General features: G+C 34.5%; 1 protein-coding gene across 1 annotated transcript in view; it reads right to left on the reverse strand.

The window, feature by feature from the left end:
* LOC111058763 (linear gramicidin synthase subunit D-like) overlaps window positions 1-24289 on the reverse strand; it is a 43914-nt gene that overhangs the window by 13875 nt on the left and 5750 nt on the right. Inside the window, exons 3-14 of the mRNA XM_039434280.1 lie at window positions 23995-24139; window positions 23123-23407; window positions 22441-22569; window positions 21546-21711; window positions 18675-18799; window positions 11827-11954; window positions 11112-11321; window positions 5178-5401; window positions 4138-4332; window positions 2975-3163; window positions 2513-2651; window positions 2110-2239 (exon numbers count right to left, since the gene is read on the reverse strand). Of these exons, the coding sequence (XP_039290214.1) occupies window positions 2110-2239; window positions 2513-2651; window positions 2975-3163; window positions 4138-4332; window positions 5178-5401; window positions 11112-11321; window positions 11827-11954; window positions 18675-18799; window positions 21546-21711; window positions 22441-22569; window positions 23123-23407; window positions 23995-24139 (2065 nt within the window). The remainder of the gene's footprint in view (window positions 1-2109; window positions 2240-2512; window positions 2652-2974; window positions 3164-4137; window positions 4333-5177; window positions 5402-11111; window positions 11322-11826; window positions 11955-18674; window positions 18800-21545; window positions 21712-22440; window positions 22570-23122; window positions 23408-23994; window positions 24140-24289) is intronic.

The raw sequence follows: 24289 nt of genomic DNA on the forward strand, positions 1-24289 counted from the left end.
GAGAGATAAGGAAACTAACTGAGGAATCCATTAATAAACCTTCATTAACTACCTTCAAAATTTGACAGCTGATGCCAGTACAGATTATTCCAATGTACCTAGAATATATATTCTAGGTACCTTGGATTATGCAATATGGAAAGCAACAAAAAGAATTAAGCGACCAATATTACAATTCCCTCCAATTAGAAAACCAGATAGTACTTGGGCAAGAAATAACAGAGAAAAGGCAGATATATTTGAAAATCATCTGGAGGAAATCTTGCAGCCAAACAACATTCAATCTGAGATTGATGCTGAAGAAGATAATATAATAGATGATTTAAAAAATCATATAGGTCAAATATTGACCTGGTTTCTATAAATGAGGTCTAAGAAGAAATAAAATATAATCTAAATACCAAAAAATCACCTGGATTTGATCTGATTACAGGTGAAATCTTGAAAAAACTTCCAAGGAAAGGTGCTAACATATTTATTCAATGCATCACTCCAATTACAGCATTTTCCTACAATTTGGAAGGTGGAAGAAGTCATTATGTTGCAAAAGTCTGGGAAATGTCAAGAAGCAAAATCTTACCGCCCAATATCTGTAATAATTTCAAAGCTTTTTGCGAAATTGCTAATGAAGAGATTGACTCCCGTCATAAGTAGCAAGAATCTGATACCAGCCCATCAATTTGGTTTCAGACAGAAGCACTCAACCCTGGATCAACTACATAGAATCACCAATGTAACAGAGAATTCATTCGAGAAAAAATCTATATGCTCACCAAACTTCCTTGATGTGGTCCAGGCATTTGACAAAGTGTGGCATGAAAAGCTGATCAATAACTTCATGAAATTCTTCCCAATCAACTTGTAAAACTTTTAAAATCATGCATCACCAACAGATTTTTCAGAGTAGAACAAGGTGACGACGTCTCTGAATTGAAGAAAATAAGGGCTGGAGTTCCACAAGGTAGTGTTCTTGGGCCAGTTCTTTATGTGTTGTACACAAGCGATCTTCCTGAATCGGATACAGTGACAATTGCCACTTTTTCTTATGATATTGCAATACTGGCAGAAGGGGAAACAACAGTAAAAGAAGCAGCCACTAAACTACAGAGTACAAGCAACAGATTCAGTGACTGGACCAAAAAATGGAGAATTCGATTGAATGAGATGAAATCCATTCATATCAACTTCACAAACAAAATATCAATAATCCGATACGAATAAATCTGAATGGGAATGTAGTACCACACAGCAAAATATCTTGAAATGACTCTTGACGCCAAGTTGAAATGGAAAGAGCCAAGATGAAAAGGAGCGAGCTATGACTCAAATACAGTAAAATCAATAGGCTGTTGGGCCGACAATCACAACTCTCATTGGACAACAAAATATTGATTTACAAACAAATTCTACATCCAGTCTGGACATATGGAATTCAGCTTTGGGGCTGCTCTAGAGCTTCTAACATCAATTATTCAAACATTCCAAAAAAAGTACTGCGATGCATGGTGAATGCGCCCTGGTACATAAGGAACAGCGATTTGCACCGAGATCTCCACATCCCTTACTATGTGGCCAGTGAGATAAGACAATTGGCAGCCCATCATGAGTCACGTCTTCATCAACACGACAGCACCGAAGTCATCCAACTACTAGACAACACTGAACTCACAAGGAGGTTGAAGAGAACAAAGCCCTTCGAGTTGGTGTAGTGAAAAAAGTATATTAAATAAAAGTGTAGTGAGAGAATTGAAAGTAGTGAAATTATAGATTGGAACTGTAGACTTGACTGGAAGACTAAAGCAATAAAAATTGATATCTTCGGATAAGAAATAAGAGAACAAAATAATTGATTAGTCTAGTGACTAGTTTTAATAGAAATAATAATTTCTTTCCAACTTTTCCTCCTTCCAACTCTTTCCCAAGAGCTTTATTTTTGTGAAGATTACAAGAACTATTATTTCTCACACATTTTTTGGTTTTATAATAACAGAGTCACATGAAAACACATATTGGATTTAATGTTGCACTTATCTGATTATCTCAACTCATACCTTGATGAGTAATAAGTCAACAGAAACTTGTTCAAATAATGTAATATAAAATTATTACCATCAATAGCAATAATTCTCTTCATAAGTTTTTCGTCGACTTTAGGCAATCCAAAACGTTTCTGAGCCTCAATCACCCTCTCCATTGCTGTGCATGTTGGACTCTTCCCAACAATGCAGTATATGAGACACTATTATGAGAAAAAATGATACAATATTAGAACAGTAAAACAGTAAGACAATAAAAGGAACATTATCATTTGAAGTATACTTTTTTGTAACAACGTTGGATAAATAGTGAACATTATCCAAGAAGAAAAATTGTAAGTTACCAAAGGAGGAAGGTGCATTGATTACAATAGAAGAAGGTTATTATGGAAGACATAAATAACAACAACTATATCAATATCTGGAGGATTTATCTTATGCATAATGAAAAAAAAACATTTAGGAAACACTCTCACCTGAGTTTTATTGAGTAGTTCAATGATCAAGTGCGATCCGAGAAATCCTGTTCCACCAGTTATTAGAATATTTCCAAAATTGCACTTATTTTTATTCAATTTCAATGATTCCCAGAAGGCTCTCAGTTTGGAATCAAGGCTGCAATCGTAACAACAGATTTTAGAATGCATTTCAAAACAATAATTATTATGTTTGTATGGTTTTTGCAACATACAGAATACAATACGAATAACTTTTAAAGATTGCACGAATAGATTCAAGAAAAGATTACACAAATCTTCTCAGTTGATGAAATCAATTGAATTAATTGAAACATTCAGGATTTTTTATAAAATGAACAAATTTTAACAATGAAATCACATCAACTACACTAATACTACACTGATACTAAAACACTTATTAAATTGATATAAAGTTTTTCACATTAATTTCCTTACTGAGCATTTGTAATAGTTACTCACTCTGAGGGGTAAGAAATGTGAATGGAGTCCAACTCTTCAACCAACTTGATATTCTCACTGCCTCCAATTCCCAGCACAAATTTCGCCAGACTCTGAACAGTTGGGTACAAGAATATTGAGCTAGTGTCCAGGTGTTTATTGAGTTTCTCATTGATTTCACTCATTACTCTAGTCGCAGCCAATGAATGCCTGCAACCATATAGGCTGATAAATAAAGTAGAATGTTCTAAAATTCAATTTTAATGAGAAATAAAGATATTCTTATTCCCCTAGGGCCATCACACACAAATGTAGAGCAGCTGGAAATACGTCTTTTAAAAGTCGTAGCCGATGTATCTCCAAATGATAATTTGTCCATTTCAAACACGGCGGCTAAGTCTTCCGAAAACGTATTTATATAGCTCCGCTAAGTTGGGGTGTGATGGCCATTACGGGTACAAGAAATGATATAAAAATGTCTCATCATGTCATTCAATTACAAAATTAGTTGCAACCAAATCAAATCAAAACCAAATCAGAATTAAGTGATGTTACAAACAACGCACAAACCAAATTTAATAAATGGCAGTTTTTAGGCAATTAGCATGTTGTGTTTTTCCTCAAGTTTTTCTACACAATGAAATTAATGGAAAGGAAACATTACTTTTAACAAAGTAACAACTTTTTCAGAGGCACGGAAATACTGAGAGGATAGATAGTGCTGAAATGTTGAATTTCCAATTGAAAAAGAAGTAAAACTAAATTTTAGGATAGAATAATGTATCCTAATTAAAAATATTATGTGCAGTATTTAAGAAAAAGTAGGCTACTAGTATTTAATGAAAAGAGTGTGGAACTTTGTGTTATTTAACTGATATTTCATACATTGTATCTAAGTTTAAATCCAGAGCTAAGTGAGCGATAGAAGAAGATGGAATTTCCAAGATCAAACCAACTTTTCAAAGTTGTAATAATTGTTATAAATGATTATTGTAATTTTAAAGTGACTGTAAAATATCTTACTACAACAATATTATTAAATATTTACACTTACAAAAGAATTATTATTAGTATTGTAATAATTCTACAATTAAAATTATTCTAAAATAATTCAATTAAAAGTAATACCACACATTGAGAAGGAATATATCAGATATAAAAACAGATTAGGGATTTATACTCACCCTCCCAAGTCGAAAAAGTTCTCGCTAACATCGACTGTCATCAGATTCAAGCAGTTGCACCAGACCGATGCAATGAGTTTTTCAGTAGGTGACATGCTCTGGTCATCCAAGTGAAGTGAGCCTGGCTCAACACCCTTCTCGCTTTCAGCTAGCTTCTCCTTGTCCAGTTTACCACTAGTCTTGTGAATCGGAAATCTGCAATTTCAACAATCAATTCCATTTGAGGACATACTTCTTTTATTCAGTACACTGCATTGAATTTCAATATATTGTAGATAGTATTCAAAGTCAATAAGACTAAATTGTGAGTGAACTTTGGAATACTAGAAATACTGTGAAAAACAATACAAAATGAATTTAATGTAGAATATTGTCTACAAGTTAGTGGTGGTTAACACTAAGTTCAAAGGAAACATATTATACAGTTCTTATGAGAGCTATAACTTGAAAGTCAGTAGGCTATACTAAATACTTAATTGTACTTTGTATAGCTTCAAGATAATTATAATTTCAATGCTAACATAATTATTGATGGAGAATAGGTTAATTTACTGTATCAACTCTTATTAATATTTTTTATTGTCAGTTTTTAAATGAAACAGGAGTTAGCTAGCTAACAGTCTGCTATAGATGGTTCAGTCAGAAGGAAAAGCTCTGTCCCCATAATGCAGCTGCAATTTCAAGCCTTTTATTATAAATATATTTATATTATGATGATTCAGGTTGTAGAATATTATTAACTATAGTCTGCGCGAACTTTAGTTTGCAGCATTGCTCTTATGGAGTGCAGCGCTGCCAGATTTCACAGAATCCAGAGAGCGAAAGAGCGGAAAAGAGAGATCAGGCCTTTTTGATAGAAATCAGCATAAAACCGACAACCGTGGGCTCCCAATGTTCTATTGGAATAACATTGACCATATTAAAGTCCCGTTCTGCAATCTAACGTTTGCGCGGACTGTAAAGACAATGAAATTGTATTGAAGAAATGAAGCTCGAGACAAATTTGTAGTAAATTCTGTAGTGTAAATGATTGAAATTACTTGTCAAGAAGGATGATTTTGGTTGGTATCATGTAGAGAGGCAGCCTCTCTTTGAGCAGATTGCGCAGTTTGTTCTGTGCTTGGCCCACTTCACCAACATTCAATTTGGTTGAAGGTTCTTGAACAACGTAAGCGACTAGATACTTGTCAGTGCCTTCCTCTCCATATGCCTGTACACAGCATGAACTCACCATCAACAGGTTCAGTAATATCCTCTCTATAGCCTATAACAAACAATAATACTGGATGTATCTTTCAATAATGAGTTGAGAAATACTGAGTTACAATACCCTACTGAAATGCTGACTTACAATATATATGTAGGTGTATTTATATGTATATTTGTATATAGATTTATTTGATGAACAAGGTTGTATGTTAGAGTACAGACCTATCATAAAGGTGCAAGAAAGGAAACGATACAACTACGATTTCCTATCTAATCCACTGACATCAGAACATGAATCTCACTATCTCGAAGATTGCTTGTTTACTTTCTGTACAGTCACTGCTAAAAGTCAAAATCACACATGCATAGGAAAACGTAAGGAGCCAATGTGGAGTTGGAGTGAGGCACTGCCTAATGATAGGAAACAAATGTTGAATAGATGCTAACATTAAAACTTCAACTTCACTATAAAGTTATTGGCACTGTTTAGTGACAGACAAAGAAAGGAGACTAGTTTTTCAATTTCAATTCAATTCAATTTCTTTATCCTTTTTACAACATAGTTATTGTACAAAGTAGTTATGAAATAAATAACTTAAAACTAAAACAAAATAACTTAAAACTAAAACAAAATAACTTAAAATAGCAGGTTAACAAAAACACGGAAGGTCCCTGCAAAGGCAAAGCCTGTGCGCAGGGGCCGAGTGTTACAAAAAACTACAGAACCAAAGTGAAAGCATAAAACAAAAATATAAATTATAAGTATGAAATTTGTATAATAAAAAATCTCGAGAATACAGACAATTAACAAGAAATAATGAACTTATTTAAGAAAAGTTACAAGAAATCGAACAAATCAGTAGAGTTATGCGATGTGATCCATTGACTTATTTCGTTAGAAAGATTTCTGGTCAAATTGTTAGAGATAAAATGATCAGGTATTACGTTAACAAGTTTATGGACAATGTAATTGAACTGCCTTCTACAAATGGATAAAACTGTATGATGAGATTCGAAAGTGATGGATGAGGGACGAAGATTGTACGGTGATAAACGGAGATTGAAAAGATTACTATGCTTATTCATGTAGATTATCAAGTTTTTCGTGTGAAGCTGCCTGACAGTCAGCACATTCAGTTCCCTGAAAAGATTGTCACTAGGGCTGGGCTTTCCAAGAATTGCCTTTAATAAGGTCTTCTGAATAACAATTATCTTATTCAAGTGATTCATGTAGGCAGCGCCCCAAACGATAATCCCATATTGAAGAAAAGACTGGATGTAAGCAAAATAAACCAATCTAGAAACGGCTATGTTACTCAATTTACTGATAGTGTAGAATTTGTTGATCCAGTGTTTGAGCTTATTACAAGTGATATTGATGTGGACATCCCACCGAAGATGTTGATCAACAGTGACACCCAGATACTTGAAGAATTTTTCTCTACCTAATTTTGGACAACTACAATCTGATGAATCTGAAAGGTTACAATCAGGACTATGAATATGAATATGAGTGAGATCAAGCGGCAAACCAACAACATTCGGTGAAAAGGTTAAAAATACACTTTTCTTTGCTTTGAGGGTAAGAATATGCTCATCTAACCAGGCTTTAACAGTTCTTAATCCAGATTCAGCCCTATTTTAACCTCTTCCCATGAATTACCAGTAAATATTAAGGCGGTGTAATCTGCAAAAGCAAGTGTCACACAGTTCTCAATATCAAGTTTGATTAAATCATTAATGTAAATGAGAAAAAGGATAGGAGATAGCACCGTGCCTTGTGGGAGACCAAAATCACTCAAAAGTCTAGAACTAGTTTTATTTTCTAAGGTAAGCTTTTGATGTCTATCACTCAGGTAACTGGTGAATAATCTAAGGGGTACACCACGAATTCCTAATTTCTCCATCTTGTTCAGTAATTTTGAATGAGGAATGGTGTCAAAGGCCTTACCTAAATCCAGGAAAATGGCTATTGTTTTCTTATTATTAGTGAAGTTATTGGCAATTGTTTGAGTTAAGAGAGTTATAGAATCAATTGTATTTTTGTTAGTCTGAAAGCCATACTGCTGCTTATGAATGACCTCGTGTTTGACAAGTAACCAATTAATCTAGACTTGATTACCTTTTCCATTATTTTTGAGAAACCACTTAACAGGCTGATTGGGCGGTAATTGGTTGGGTCCTTAGGATCCCCCATCTTATGAAGCGGTATAATATTCGCTAACTTTAAACTAACAGGGAAGTGCCCTTCTAAAAAACAACTGTTTATTATTACTGTTAATGGTTTAACAATGTGTGGAAGTATAATTTTCAATGTTCTATTGCTTATTTTGTCAATTCCCGGAGCAGAGTTATTGTTGAGAGAGTTAATAGTAGCTGATATTTCACTTTCGTTTGTGGGTGATAGGAAAAAGGAGCCATGACCATTTACAGAAGAGTTCATGAACAGATTACCATCAGATGCATTGGGATTATTACTTATCAGCTTTTCAGCGAAAGTTTTACCTACGGTACTTCAACAAAATGACGATTTAAGATGTCTGCATCAATTTTAGGAACAACCTTTTTACGGCTCTTAGGTACCCAATAATTCATTCAACGAGTCCCAAACTCTCCTAATATTGTTTTTATTCTGATCAATCTTGTTTTTATAATAGTCGCATTTACACTGTTTTAATAATTTATTAAGCATATTCCTGTAAGAGATGTATTCGGCTTTTAATATTACATTAGAAGGCTGTTTAGAGAGCTTTTTAAAAAGTTTATCGCGTTTAGCAATTGCTACAATAAGTCCCCTGGTGATCCAAGGCTTCAAAGGTTTTAATCTATGTGGAATATGTACTTTAACTGTAGCCTGTTCTACATGGGATGAAATCTTGTCAGTCAAAAAAAGCATTTGATCATCCAAGTGTAAATTAGGGCTTAACACCTCACTCCAATTTTCTTTTTGAATAGAAGACAATAATTTATCATAATCAACTTTATTGTAATAATTAATAGGTTTGTCAGACCCATCAATATCAGCCGCAAGATCAACGTGAACACTAGTACAAAAATGATCAGTTAAATTAGTTTTCATAATAGAGCTGATAACATTATCAGAATTGAACGAAGAGTTCTTGAAAAAAATGTGATCGATACTTGATTCAGTATTGTTATAAATTCTTGTAGGTTTATTTATGTAGGATTTCAAACCATAACGATGATAATATTTCAAAATATTCACTGGCTAAATTAGTATTTCTATTCAAATGAATATTCATGTCACCAGCGAATATTACGTTAGATTTATTCCTTAGATTTAACAAACAGTCATTCAAGCTGTTCAGAAAAATATCAACATTGGATGAAGGCGATCTATAAACAGCGATAACAGTTATCTTTTCGCTAACTCCTGGCACTTGTATATCCAAACAAATAGAGTTGGCTTCATTAATCTCACAATTCAGCTCATCTACAATCAAGTTACTTTTAAAAAATATACAGATTTCGTTACATTTATTGATTTTTCCTATTTTATTAATTAGGTACTGAATAACCATTTAGGTTAAAATTGAATTCATTATCATCGACCACCCAAGTTTCACTAAGAATTATAATATGAAAGTCAATTGAACAATTATTACTAATTATGTAAGAGAACTGATCGAAGTTTTTTTTCAAACTTCTAATATTTAAGTGGATGACATTAAAAAAAGAGTTGCATTCTCTATTGCCAAACAACTCAGTTCGACACTGGAAAATATTCTCAATTTCAATCGTATTGTAACATTCGAGGGAAATATGTTCGTCAACGTCATTGACAAGAACCATACTTAAAAAAAAGTAAGAAAGAAGAAAGAAAGAAGAAAACGGAAAGTTAAGAAGAAGATATGGAAAAGCTTAGAAGAAGCCAACATATGCACGTTGAGTCTCCACAATCTTATCGTAATGATTCATATTAGAGAGAGAAAAAAGATGACCATATCTGATGCAAATAAAATCAACTATAAAATAACGAAACTACCGTAGTTACCTCGGCAAAATATATAAACTAAACTTAGAAATCCTAATCTCCAACCAGACACTCACGCATCAAGAAATCCTGATTACTAATAATAAAAAGATGTTTTATAATAAAAATAATAATAAATATGTTTTATAATAAAAATAATAGATGCTTTATAATAGAACTAATAGAAAATACGTGTTGAGTAGTTGTAAATGTGACACTGTGGCAGCCATCCACACTAAATTGAAAGGCACGACGCTGCCAAAACACAGATTTGATTCCGTGGCTCGACAACACCGCGTCCCCCCACTCAATAATAAATAATAAATGTTCATAAATTTTTTTTGAAGATTCGTAACAGAAAAATCAAGACACCCAGGACGCGAGCACAAGTTGAAGAGAGAATAATAAAGAATTTTAAATACTAAAAAAAAAAATAATAATATGAATTAAACAAAATTGGCTATAGATATAGATAGATACCTTAATCATGTAGTAGACTAGGGCACAAACACTCACTCACTTTCATTCATACGAATGCGAGCTTTGGAGAACTGAGAGACCGTTTTCCCATTCTTTTTCCAAAACACAACACCATCTCGACTCCACACATTTTTAAATCCAATCTTGATACACAAATCTTTGAAAAACGTACGTCTTTTCATGGTAAGGTCCTCATGAATGGAGAATCCCGTACCCTTCAAATCTCGTCTGCCCGTGATGACTAAGTTTCGCTTTTGGTAGCTTACAAATTTGATGAGAATTTGTCTGTGAACCACACGAGTAGAAGACGAGTCATCAGCAGCAGGAGGGTGGAGGTGGGTCGGGCGACCGACACGGTGGCATCTGTCGATGTCGTCCGGGCAGATTCCCACATTCAGCTTCTCATTCAGGAGACTAACGACGGTGGCGGTCACATTCTCACCTTGAACCTCCGGAATACCCGAGACACGAATATTATTTCTTCTCGAGTACTGAGCCAGCTCGTCTAGACGAGAATCGAAATCCTCCTCCAGCCTTGCGATGTTACTTTTGAGGGTGTCCACCTCACTCGCGAGCTTCCTAGTCTCGTCAGCCATAGCCTCGAGTCGCCCGTCAAGTTCGGCAAGCACCTTAGCGCTAACCTCGGCAGATAGTCACTCGCACAAACGCTCCTCCAGGCGGGCAGCAATCTTGTCAACGAAAGCTTCGTTTGACAGCAGTTTCTCAAGGGCGGCTGCTATCTGGTTCTCCGTTGTCATAGCAACCGGGACGCCGTCTGCAGAATGCGGCCGGGCCTGGCACTTCTGCTGCTTCTTGTGTTGCTGCTGCTTCTGCTTAGCCGGTGACGGAGCGATAGCCAGGTTCTTATCTTGGTTGGAGTTGGCACTGGCAGCGGAACGAGTTAAAGACGGAGATTGAGATTCCATGTCGAATATCAGTATAATATGCTATTTAACTGCGTAGGAATCAGATGTGGATGAAAAATGATAAGGTAGGTCTGTGACAAATGTAATAATCAACAGATATGCCAAATTTCAATAGAAAATACGGTTAAAAATCCACTCTACAAGCACTAAAACTGGGAGCTCAACTACAAACACGTCAGCCTTCAACCATTTCTTATCTCACACTGAAGTTTTGAAGAGATGTTGAAATTTTAACTTGAATCTCAGGGCCCGGGCACACAGAGAACGATCTGCGATCCTATAGGCATTTATATCCAATCTAAGATATACATATGGAAACCTTTGGGATCGCAGATTCGTCTCTGTGTGGCCGGACCCCCCCATACCTGCAGTTGGACGGAGTATCCGCGAATGCGCACAGTGGTGTCGCAACGACCATGTATGTGCAGGGTGCGGTCGCTGAGCATGAATCCCCAGTCACCGGTCCTGTACAGTCTCTGCCCCACACACGCACTCACATGCGCCGGTCGCTCTATCAAGCGTGTCGCGTTCAGGTCAGGTTGGTTGGAGTCCAGTGTTGGACTGCCTATGTAGATCTGCAACATTACAAATCAACCAATATAAAATCACAACCAGTAAAGAAGTAATGCGGCCAGAATTTGAACAACCCTGCTCTCACTTTCACTCTCTCTCTCTCTTATTGTAGAGATGAATTTAAAATCGCTTCCCGGTGGTTCGGAACTCAGCTAGAGCAGGGTGGGTCTAATCATCCCTCATCATCCTTCCCATCACAAACGTAGACAACTTTTTGGGCAAAATTATTGCCAATTTGAGCTTCATGCTAGTGTTAAAGTGTTGGAAGATGAATGAATGGACCTACATTTACGAGGGTGCCTGCCAGTAATAAGTCGAGCTGGCCGCCAGAAGCAGCCACCCTTCAACAAGAGTACCGAGGGCACAATACTTATGTAGTACAAGCAATGGGATGATATTATGCCAACATATGGGTTAATGACTTTTCTAAGGCAATTATTCAAAAGAAGTCAATTTTAATTTAAACATTTTTGAAGAAGATGCTTCTTTTTGTCAGATAAATCTCACCTCTCCAGGTTCTCCAATAGCTTTGACGTTTTGGTGTTCATCCATGATGACAGCATGAACCTGTGGTAGCAATTTACCCACGGGACAAAAATTTCCAGCCTCTCCTGTTGCCATTGAAAGCGAAATATCTGTCAATAGTGCAAAAAATGAGAGAAAATCAATTTTTCAAGTAAAAATGCTGTAAGGAATACTTCATTAGGTGATTAGTTTAATTCAGTATATTCAATTTCATACTAATACCTACTAATACATACTAAATATTTTCAACCTGTAAAACTCCTAAAAGTAGAGTAAATCTTGTATATAATTTTGGTGAACATGTAGATGTAATGATAAGTTTTGTTAAATTAAGTAAGGGTAACTTTAAAACATCCAAGGGTTTCGCAGCTCTGACGAGAAAAACTAAATTTACACATGAAGAATGGATACAACTTGACCAATTAAAAAATACTAATATAAAACTCTTTCAAAATCTTGTAAATAATAATCCATTATTATTGATAAAATGTACCAAAGAAATTGAGCTCAACTTCTTTTCAATTTTCAAAACCTTAAACAAATGGTCTGAAACAAATTATCCATTAATTGTTGGTGTTGATTGTTTCAATGATTTTCTTGAGATGACTGCCACTAGTCTATTGAGTAATGTGCTGGAGGCGGATAGTCTTAGATTTGTATTCGCGTACCGTGGCTATTGTGAACTTAAATTCCTCAACATCCCTGATGCTTCTGATAGTTCAAAATGTCCACCTAAAACCCCATTAGGATTTTTCCCGGGCTATACAAAACTCGAAGTTTACTTAAACTCTATGATAGAACTTCGTCACATTATTCAAAAGACTGATACAGAAAATGCGAAGATATACAAACAACTTCTCTCAACAATAACACAATCCAACATTGCAAGCTCGAACGGAGGAATTATGAATGTTTTGAAAGGGAGTATGAATATTCACGATAATACAATAAAGCGATTTCTTTTCAGAACAAACTTAGTTTACATAACGGGTTTTTGCTTGGAAGAGGGAGGGAAGTACGTAAAATTCCAGCCCCACCAATCAAGATTTGAAACTATGGAAAGATACGTCCTGGTGACCAAAGATACAATACTTATGCTTAATGGCAAATTATTAGCGAATATAAATAAATTAAACTTTAAGGATTGTAAGTTACCCAATATTAAATGGTATGACGGAGTACCTGGTTGTGGGAAATCCTACTTCATAGTTTCTAAGCATAATCCTGGAAGAGACCTTGTCCTTAGTCAAACACGAGCTGGCATAAAATCTATTCGTGAAGAAGTGGTTAGGATGCATGATATCGATGATGGAAGGAGCATAAACTTAGATTATAGAACTGTGGGATCTTACATTATAAATAGCTCGGGTGAAAAAACGTATGAAAGAGTTTTCACTGATGAAGTATTATTAATGCATGCTGGTTACATAGCTGAATTGAGTAAATCACAAGAAATAATTGTAGTTGGTGACTCACAACAGTTACCTTACATTGAGAGAAGCTGCTTGGAAACGAAATGGCATGAGATGTGTGGCTGCTTCTGTGAGCCACAGTTGCATACCTTTCGAAAACGCGCAAATGCCCGCTATGCACTTTCCCCCCCCCCACTATAACATCATCGCTACGCTAAATAGTAGAATCTCATCCATACTTCCGACACACAGATTAGGTGAACATCATTTTATATTCTCGGAGACCCTTTTTTTGGCCTTCACACAGGAGGAGAAACAAAGAGTAGCTGAAGCACTAAATGGGGAGAAAATACTTGGAAAGGATGGAAACTTCATACTATTCACGAAGCGCAAGGACTAACATCTAGAAACGTAGTATTAATTAGAGTAGATTACCGGAACAGAGACATTTATAACAGTATCCAACATGCAATAGTTGCTCTTTCACGCCACACCAATACTTTCAGATATTTAACTACGAGTGTAGAAAAAGATGCAATAGACAAACTCATTGATAAATTAAGAACAACAAATGAAACTGATCTTGAAAAGTGGAACAGGGATAGATTATGCATGCTTGATAACAGACTTGATCATGGCTGATATTGATGAAATTCTTACTTTGCTGGAAATTGATAACATCACTCCTGAAATCGATGAGTATATCAATTATGTTCCTTCAATAAATGGAAAAAATATTGAATTCTTAAATATCTTCTCGACCAATATCCGCAGCCTTCATGCAAATTTCAATCAGTTAATCTGTTGTATAAACAGCTTAAAAACAGATATCCATGTAATAGTTCTTACTGAAACTTGGCTAACCGAGAACATTCCATTTACTTACAAGATCCCAGGTTACACCGAAGTAAATAAATATTCGAAAATTAACAAATGCGACGGTCTGTGCATTTATATTAGAGATAATATTGATGTCAGTGTGATCGCTTGTGACATTGTTGATGCAAACTCGTTGTGCTTGGACTTGAAAACACCAAATGATAAAATGTTCAGAGTTATAGGAATTTATAGATCACCCAGTAATCATAACACCGAGAATTTTGTCAACAGCCTAAACCATTTCCTTGACAATATACCCAATTCAATGAGTGTTTGTATGGTTGGTGATATAAATATGAATATTCAATCAACTAGTATACAGGTTCAGGAATACATGCATATTTTAATGAGCAAAGGCTTTAAATCTCATATAAATGGAAGTACTAGAGTATCAACCACATCTGAATCGTGCATAGATCATATCTTTTTCAAAAACACAAATAGCAATTTCAGCTTTATATTTGGGAACATCTTCAAGACAACAATAACGGATCATTATTCGGTTCTATTACATTTAGGTAATGAACGGAATCCCGAAACCACTTCAAATAGAAATATGCCTGCAAACAGCATAAAAATATCATACAACTACAGACTTCTTGCTGAAAAATTGGAAAAAGAAAACTGGAATACAATTTTTGGAAATGAAGATATAGATATACTTGTTGAAAAGTTTGTGGAACGGTTAAATGGTATTATTAATTCAGTCAAAACTGAGATAAACATTCCTCGCCGAAATCGCCCTTTGAAGCCTTGGATAACGCAAGGAATAATAAGATCAATTACTATACGGGATAGAATGCATGATAGAATAAGGAAAGGTCCTGCAAATGCTGATTCAATAAGTGAATACAGAATTTATCGAAACACATTGAATAGGCTCATAAGTGAAGGGAAGGAGAAATATTATAAAGTTAAAATAGAGCAATGTCAAAACAATAGTTCAAAGCTTTGGAGGAGTATTAATGAGGCAATCGGCGAAGGAAAAAAGGAGTGTAACAGGATCAGAGTTGAGGCCAACAGGCTCAATGACTTTTTTACCAATGTTGGTGAAAGACAGGCTATAGCTTTGAACAATGAACTAGCGAATTCTCCCAACTTTGATCACAACAACGATATAACCGAAACACCTCTACTGAATTCTTTCTTCATGAGACCAACAGATTCTAAAGAAATTGAAGAGACAATAAAAGAGCTGAAGAATAATTGCGCCCCAGGAATGGATAATCTCAATAACACAGTACTCAAGCAAATAGGCCACACTATTTCACAACCACTAGCCACGATTTTTAATAAATGTTTTGAGCAAGGCTACTTCCCCAAACACTTCAAAAAAGCCAAAATAAAACCTCTCTTCAAGCAAGGAGATCCATCAAATCCTGGCAATTACAGGCCAATCAGTCTTATCAGTAATCTGGCAAAAATTATGGAAAAGATTATAAAGAAGAGATTAGTCCTGTTTTTGAGCAAACATAAAATAATAAATGAAAATCAATTTGGATTTCAGGCTGAGAAGAGTACGGAAGATGCATTAATTAAATTTGCTAATACTGTTTCACAAAACCTGAATTCCAATTACAAATCTATAGCGGTTTTCTTGGATATCAAAAAAGCTTTTGATACTATTCCACATTACTCCCTTTACAATAAACTCGAGAAATATGGCTTCAGGGGAATTTTTCTAGAATTAATTAAAAGCTATTTGAGAGATAGAACACAGTCTTTAACAATAAATGGATGTACTGATACCTCTAAAATGACCTCTTACGGGTTGCCTCAGGGAACTGTACTTTCACCAATCCTTTTTATTATTTATGTGAATGATTTACTGAGCCTGAAACTAAAAAACTCAAAAACTATATCATTCGCAGATGACACTGCAGCTGTTTTCTATGGAAAATCGTGCATCGAGGCTCATGAAATTGCAGAACAGAATTGTTTTCTCATTAAAAAATGGTTAGACAATAACACTTTGAGCTTGAACATTGATAAAACCAATTACATCACCTTTGCACTCAATACAACTGGTAAACCCGACGAAAATATGAATCTGAGACTACATTCAAACTGCAACATGAACTTCAATAACTGCACTTGTCCCATAATAAAAAGAGTAACAAGCACAAAATATCTAGGCGTCATAATAGATGAATATTTGAAGTGGGACATCCATATCAAATTTTTATGCAAAAGAATCAGATATCTTTCTTATAAATTCTACGAAGCAAAAAAAATTCTAAACTCAAGTCATCTTAAAATGGTATACTTTGCACTGGTACAGTCCATAATTCAGTATGGTATTTCACTAAATATCTAGGTGTTCTCATCGATGAACATTTGAAATGGGGCATCCAATAAAATTTATCTGCAATAAAATAAGTTACCTTTCCTCAAATTCTATGAAGCGGGAAAAATTCTTATTCAAGGTCAGCTGAAAATGGTATACTTTGCTCTGGTTCAATCTTTAATTCAATATGGGATAACCGTTTGGAAGGGCTGTTATAACTCACAGTTGGAAGAGATTTTCTTATTTCAAAAATTGATCATCAAAAATATTCTAAATAAACCTAGACTTTTCCCAACCAGTTTGACTTTTCAAGAATTCGATGTTCTCACAATTAGAAAATTATATATTTTGAGTGTAGTAAAAATAAATAACAAAAAAATAAATAAATTCTACAAATAACGCTGCCAACAGCCTTACAACCTAAGACCTATAGCAAATAAATATTAAATTTGCAATACAAACATAGAAACCATCAGAAGACAACTTATAGCCTACAGGTTGGGTGAAAAGTCCGAGAACAGCTTAATATCTCATACACAAAGGTCAAATTACCATGACCACCAACCGGTGGTTGTGATTGGGATCCTACTAAAATTTAGAATACTACTTTAATATTACTTTAAAAATCTGGTCGGCCATCTTGGATCCGCCATGTAGAATGCAACTTTGCTTTTTTAAATAAGAAGGTGGTCATGCGATATATGATTTCAATACAGAATTCCAAGAAAAAATGAATGGTGAAAACCGCATATCGATATCTCAAACCGTTTCGAAGAAATTCACATTATTAAGCAATACTATTCAAAGCATAAAGGAGAGAAAAAAGTATGAGAACGGCTTAGTATCTCATAAAAAATATGATTCCATGGAGGGTGTAATCGGGGATCCTACTAAAATTTAGAATACTACTTTACTATTACTTTAAAAATCTGGTCGGCCATCTTGGATCCGCCATTTTGAATGCAACTTTATTTTTTTAAATAGAAAGGTTGTCAAGCGATACATGAATTCAATACGGAATTTCAAGGAAAAATGAGTGACAAAAACCGCACATCGATATCTGAAACCGTTTAGAAGATATTATTAATCAATACCACTTATGTATTTCATTTCTGATTTGCATGGTAATGATTAATAATGTGAATATCTTTAAACGGTTTGAGATATCGATGTGCGGTTTTCACCATTCATTTTTTCTTGAAATTCCGTATTGAAATCATCTATCGAATGAAAACCTTCCTATTTAAAAAAATAAAGTTGCATTCAATATGGCGGATCCAAGATGGCCGACCAGATTTATAAAGTCATAGTAAACTAAAGTAATATTTCCAATTTGGGTAGGATCCCCGATCACACCCACCTTGGAATCACATTTTTTTATGAGATACTAAGCCGTTCTAATATTTTTTCTCTCCTTTATGTTTTGAATAGTATTGATTAATAATGTGAATATATTCAAAACGGTTTGAGATATCGATATGCGGTTTTAGCCATTCATTTTTTCTTGGAATTCTGTATCGAAATCATGTATCGCATGACCACCTTCCTATTTAACATAAACAAAGTTGCATTCAACATGGCGGTTCCAAGATGGCGGACCATATTTTCAAAGTCATAGTAAAGTAGTATTTTCAAATCAACTAGCATCCCCAATCACACCCACTATCAAATTACCTTTGTGTATGAGATATTTAGCCGTTCTCGGACTTTTCACCCACTCTGTTACATAAGCAGTAAAATCATTAATACAATCCCCGAACAGTATATTGAATGTGCGAAAATAACTGAAAACTAAAACAGGATATTAACACCTAGATCAAATGCAATTACTTCTTTCAATGAAATGTTTGACAATGTGTACTCTTCTGACTTGTGTGCTTATTCTGCAATCCTTTGTAATTCTCTAGTCCTTCAAATCTTTTTTTCTTCAACACCTGGTCCTATTGGTTCATTTTTCCATCCTGTCTCTTATTATTCTTCCCCCATACCATCCTTCATATCTACCGTCTATTCACTTTTCCTGATACCTTTTTCACCTTCTCAAGGATTGAAGGTTTTCCTAGTACATGGATATCCATAGTTGGAAAACCCCTTCAATCTTCCACCCTTTTTTCGCACCACTTTCTTTTTCTTTTGTTTTAATGTGTATTGTTGTTGTCTGAATGTATTCTTTTTGCTAATCTCTGTATCAAACTTGTATGTGTGTATAAAATAAATCGAATTGAATTGAGCTGATAAATCGAATATCTCACCTGCAATGGCCACATCAAGACACTCGGAAATTCTGTAGAGGTTAAGCACTTTTATCCATGGCAACAAGTGACACAACCTGTCCCGCAGTTTTGTTGTAACCACTTCTCCATGCAGCCAGATTTGCCTGCAACATTAAAAAAGTACCAATTGGATATTTTTCAGAATTAAACTACATAGTTGAATATCAGAGATGTGTTTCGTTGATGGGATTAAGTTACCAACAGATATCTCCTCACAGTTGAGAACTTCAACTTAAAAATGTTGGAAAAAATTATTCACCTCATGAAAGAGAGTTGCATTCTGCCGTGCTACCAATTTCTCCTAATTCGGTTGGATAGCATTTTTCACCTATTAACCTAATGAAAGTTATCGGCTCCAATGTAATAGATTCTTGATAAACTATGAATGGATCTATCACCTATGAATGAGAAATCCAGTTTTCAGAGCAAATCAACTTATAATCTTCAGAAGAATTTTGGCAATATACTACACAAATACACAAAGAACAATATCTTACACGCTTAAGCATCTAAAATCATTACGAGCTAAATACTTATCCACTTATATAGTTGAAAAACAATGGCTATAGGCTTGTAGACACACAAATCAATTAATTATAGACAAAATAGAACACTATAAACTGTTCAAAACTCAATTTAAAACATTAATAATTCACTTGAACAAAAAAATATTCAGAGAGCACAAAATTAGAACACACGCTGCCAGCCATCATTTTTAGAGAAGAAGGAAGCCTCCTCGTCAGAACAAAAACCACATCTCAAAATCAGTGTCGACGTCATGGACATGTCACCAAAAAATTATAAATTACAAGTTTAGAATTCACATTTTATATTTGTTCTCAATAAAACTTTATTTTGAAACTATTATTTTAAATTTTTATATATCATCTCTATTTAAATAATCCATTTATCTGTTAATTCTGTCAACTCAGCCTCGGTGACACCATGGAACATGCAACACAATCATTTACGATAAATTCTCAGTCAAAAAGTTGTCCGTATATCGATTACTCTGATATTTACTATAAAGTTTTATAGATCTCGAATTGAAGATTCGATTCCAATCGAGAAAAAATGTAATATTACAATTCATATGTGTGGGTGAATCTGAGTAAAGTGTAGTGAGTCTTCTTAAATTGTATGTGAGTGTTTCTAAAGAGTCAAAATTTTAATTAAGTAAATGGTGAGTGCCAAACTTTTGTTGTTTTCTTATACAGCTCAAAATTTTAGTTACTTAGAATGACCGAGGCCCGAATTTAGTTGCAGCAAGTTCCCAAGTATTGAAATTGAAAATTGAATAATTATGCCTTCTTGACATGAATCGATTGCTGATTCACTTTATTTTGTTTGAAAATTTTAGATGAGACATGATTTTATTAATTAGTTTTTATTAGTTCAATAAACCTGAAGTTGAATTTTAAATGTAATTTTCAATGAAGTTCCTGGCTCGTAGTTACTATAGTTGCTATGATAGGTGAAAATTTATGATGATGATAATCTGTGCATTTGAATGAACAAATTCACTAAAAGCTCCCAACCAATCGAGGATTCAAATACCGGTAGATGATTTGATAGCAGTAAACTTTAGTGAAATGATATAGAAGAGAAGAAACAACCCCCTCCGTTTACATTGGTGGCGTGCGGTGAGTCTGCAAAAATGACTATGGAACCCTTTGTTGTCGAATTTTCCACATATAAGATTTTTTATTTGGAAGATTATCGAAGTCATGAGACAAAGATACGGTATCACCGGTTACAGAAAAGATGTCAGGTGTGGTGTAGGGTTGAAAATACCTCCATCATTTACAAATGACAGTATAATTTACAATTTTTTTGAATTTGGCTTAGCTTATATTCATCCTGAAATGGACGATGGAAAGAATATGGAATTCTGTGTAATTCATCTTACATCGCATATTTCCTAGATCATCTATTGACAATCAACAACTATGAAAACATCACATTCATCTTTGAAACACTGATTTAACCTATCTATTTTTATCCAATTCAACACTTTACTGATAGATATTACTACCAATTGATTGAGAAGAATATGTTTTCGGAATAATAAATGCTGCATGGCTGAGCATATAGGAATTCCGTATTGAGATGTAAATGAAAATATTGATTGTCAGATAAAATTCATGATTCACCAAATAAAGTCAAGTGTGACATGAGATACATAATTATTGACTTTTTGGCTGTACGAAGTTCGCCGGGTAAGCTAGTATAAAATAATATCCAACATAGTTATTTAACAAATTAATAAAAAACCTTGACTGAACCTATTAAAATGCAGAAGTAGCACTTTTGCATTTAACAATTTCCTCAAATCAACCAAGGTATGTATGTCAGTTCTGTACTTCATAATGTAGTTTTGTCATAATGCCAAGAGATGGCTCTACATGTATTCAAAGATTATTTCATATTTTTGACACAATTAGTTTGTATATTTTTGTTCGAAATACAAAATAAAAGCATAATTCGTTTTGAAAATTCCTAAAAGAACTGCACATATAGAAACGCTAGGCTCACCATTTTGGCGTGAACAGCATTTTTTTGCGGATGATGCCTACATGAGTTTTTGCTTCTGCGTGGGTAATGGGGAAGTGCGAGGGTAATTTATGAGAGGATCAAATGTCCAAGCCTATTCGATGGGATTCGAACCCGCAACCAGGTGGCACTAGCAGACTGAAGGGTGCAACGCCTTAGTCGACTCGGCTATCCTGGCCGGCTTATCAGGCCATTATTGATGAATATGAATATAAAGGTCACAATCACTGCCATCAGATTTGCAAAGTATTTCAAAATGATATAAGAGGGTTGATGGATTATGCAATTTCCACTTACCTGACAGATTTAAGCTTTTCTTTCAAATCCATGCCTTGGAGATCCAAAACAGCTTGCAGCAATGACGGAGTGAACAGTACTCGAGTTATAGCATAATTTTGGAGGCAATCAACCAAATTTATGGGCTCATGAATTACATCGTCTGTGATTAAGTAAATTTGGATTCCTGAAATACCGTAAATGACATTGATTATATTGTTGAAATGGTGTATCTACTGGATTTCATTCATCAATTTGTAGATGCACTAATCAGTTCACTGATTGAGAGCGAGAGACAAGCAAACCCTGAACTGTTTCTGCCGCAAATCTAAATCAACAACTTAATCCTAAATAAGGTAAGATCACTTAATCACACATACCTTTGCAGTACAATAGTATGGGGTCTGAAATTTAGAATTCAGAATAAGAAATAAAAATGGAATCTTGCACTTGAAACCAGCAAGCTTGAAAAAAATCTACAATTACCGATAGAAATAAATTAGAAATAAAGATGATCATAATAAAAGAGCTTTGTAGGTAGGCTTACTACATTCTTGAAAAAAATCCTTAATGGAGGTACAATGATTGCATCATTGCATGCACAATACAATAATACAATGTATTGTATTGATTAATAGTTGATGCCAAGTAGGCCTACTCCTTACTTGTTGGGATTCAAAAGCAAAACAATTTCAAGCCTAGAATGAATCATTATTCATTAAAAAATACACATGAGTGAACAATGATATTTGCATAGCCTTCATTGTTGTCAAGTCATCAAGGGTAGTTCCACCTCATCACTCTCAAATCATTAATCAACCAGTGTTATTAAAATTTATAATCTAATCTGAATCTTGGGAGAACTATTGATCTAACAGTTTAGGTGAGTTCCGAACCACTTGATTGAATAGATTACCTTTGATTAATGGTCCGAGCATGTCCCATGCAGAGAGAACTGCTACCCGGTCAGAGAACTGCTTATAGGGATAAGCCCTGTGCCTCCACGTATGAGAGAATAAGGCATCTCTGTGAGTAAATCGAATGGCTGGAAATATAGAAAAATACTTTGTGAAATAAATAAACTTAACTGTTAAGCTGTACAATATACATCAATTTGTGTAAAGTGTTGAAAAGAATAAATTTGATTTGATTTCATCCAAAACGTTTAATAAAATAAGATTAGAGTGAAGATCTAAAAATGTGTCAACGACTTAATTGTAAAACTTCTGATAATTAGTAATATTCACCTGTAGCCAACTAAAATAAGTATTTCTGTCTAAAAAATGGAAATAAGTATGATAGCTTCAGCATAGAAGTAGATTCTCGATTGAAAAAATATCCTTACTACTTTTTTTAAATAAATGTGAAATTTGAAACCAGTTCTAGTTAAAATCGAGATTTGAAACCATTGGACAACCATTTTAAATATTTTCCAATTAATTTTGTAACTTTTCATGTTACAGGACGAGAAATTGCTTACTGCTGAAGATTTTCCATTTTTTCAATTCAATCAGTTTCTAGCATTATTTAATATAAACTGCAATCGACAGACATCATCTACGATTGCGTGAGTTGATGAATGAAAGCATATCTCTCACCCTTTGGCTTGCCAGCTGTTCCTGAGGAGTAGACAATGTAGGCCATATCATCCAGTGAAACTGGCACTGCGGCCGGTGCCGTCTTATTCCAATAATCATCCCATGAGATATATATATGACAGTCAGAGGGCAATTCATCAATGTTAATTACACAAATCTTCTCCATTTTGTGAAAGCGATCAAGAAATGTTGTTGTGGTACAGACTGCGATTGATCTTGCATCTTCTAGCACAGAATCCAGTATATGCTGAGGGTAAGATACCTCGAGAGGCACGTAGGCTCCTCCTGGAAAATAATTTATACAAAAGAATAGTTTAAAGGTTCTCAAAAAGTGAACAATGAGTTATTAAATTGATTCATAAAATGCTACAGAAAAGATTATTTTCTATAAGCTTTTTAAGAGACAATAATGTATTGAAGTATTTGAAGAAAATGAGTCTTTTCAAGAATTGAAATGGAATTGATAATATAAGATAGAGTTTTGTTCAATTTGAACCTTTCTATGCATGTTCACATGGAGTAAAAGAGAATAACGAAGAAGAAGAAGAAGTAAGGAGGAGGAGGAGGAGGAGAAGAAGAACATGCGTTTGTGGACATGTATCCTCAATCTAGTGGGGACTATTCATAACTAAATTCCTACATTTCGTTTCAACTGTACAGCACTGTTTTTCTCTATAATATAGCTATTATCTGATATTACCTATAAATTGGTAGAAATCAGCCTTTTACACCCATTATAAAATCAAAAGAAAAAATATCAATTTTCTCTTGAATCAGCAAGATTTTTGCACTCTTCATCATAAAAAATCAAAATATTATAATAATATAGGATTAGTAGATTGAACAGGAAAGAATTGAGAAGAATATGTTACCAGCTTTCAGTATGCCCAAAACGGACATAATATAATTGTCAGATCTGTCCATTAATATTCCAACCACCGTATTCACTCCGACTCCACACTGTCCAAGGTGTACTGCTAAACAGTCGCTAAAATAATCAATGCCTTTAAAGTTCCGCTGAAAATGAAATTATAAAAATCAGTCATTGCAACATTATGCATTACTTTATAATTGATGATATTGGATTGTTATTGGAATCCATTAAGCCTCATCCACATCTACCAACACTGGACAGATACGCAACGCAGTGTGTCAGACAGAATTAAA

Source organism: Nilaparvata lugens, chromosome 8 (genome assembly GCF_014356525.2).
Source record: "Nilaparvata lugens isolate BPH chromosome 8, ASM1435652v1, whole genome shotgun sequence".
In the NCBI taxonomy this organism is placed as follows: Eukaryota; Metazoa; Arthropoda; class Insecta; order Hemiptera; family Delphacidae; genus Nilaparvata; species Nilaparvata lugens.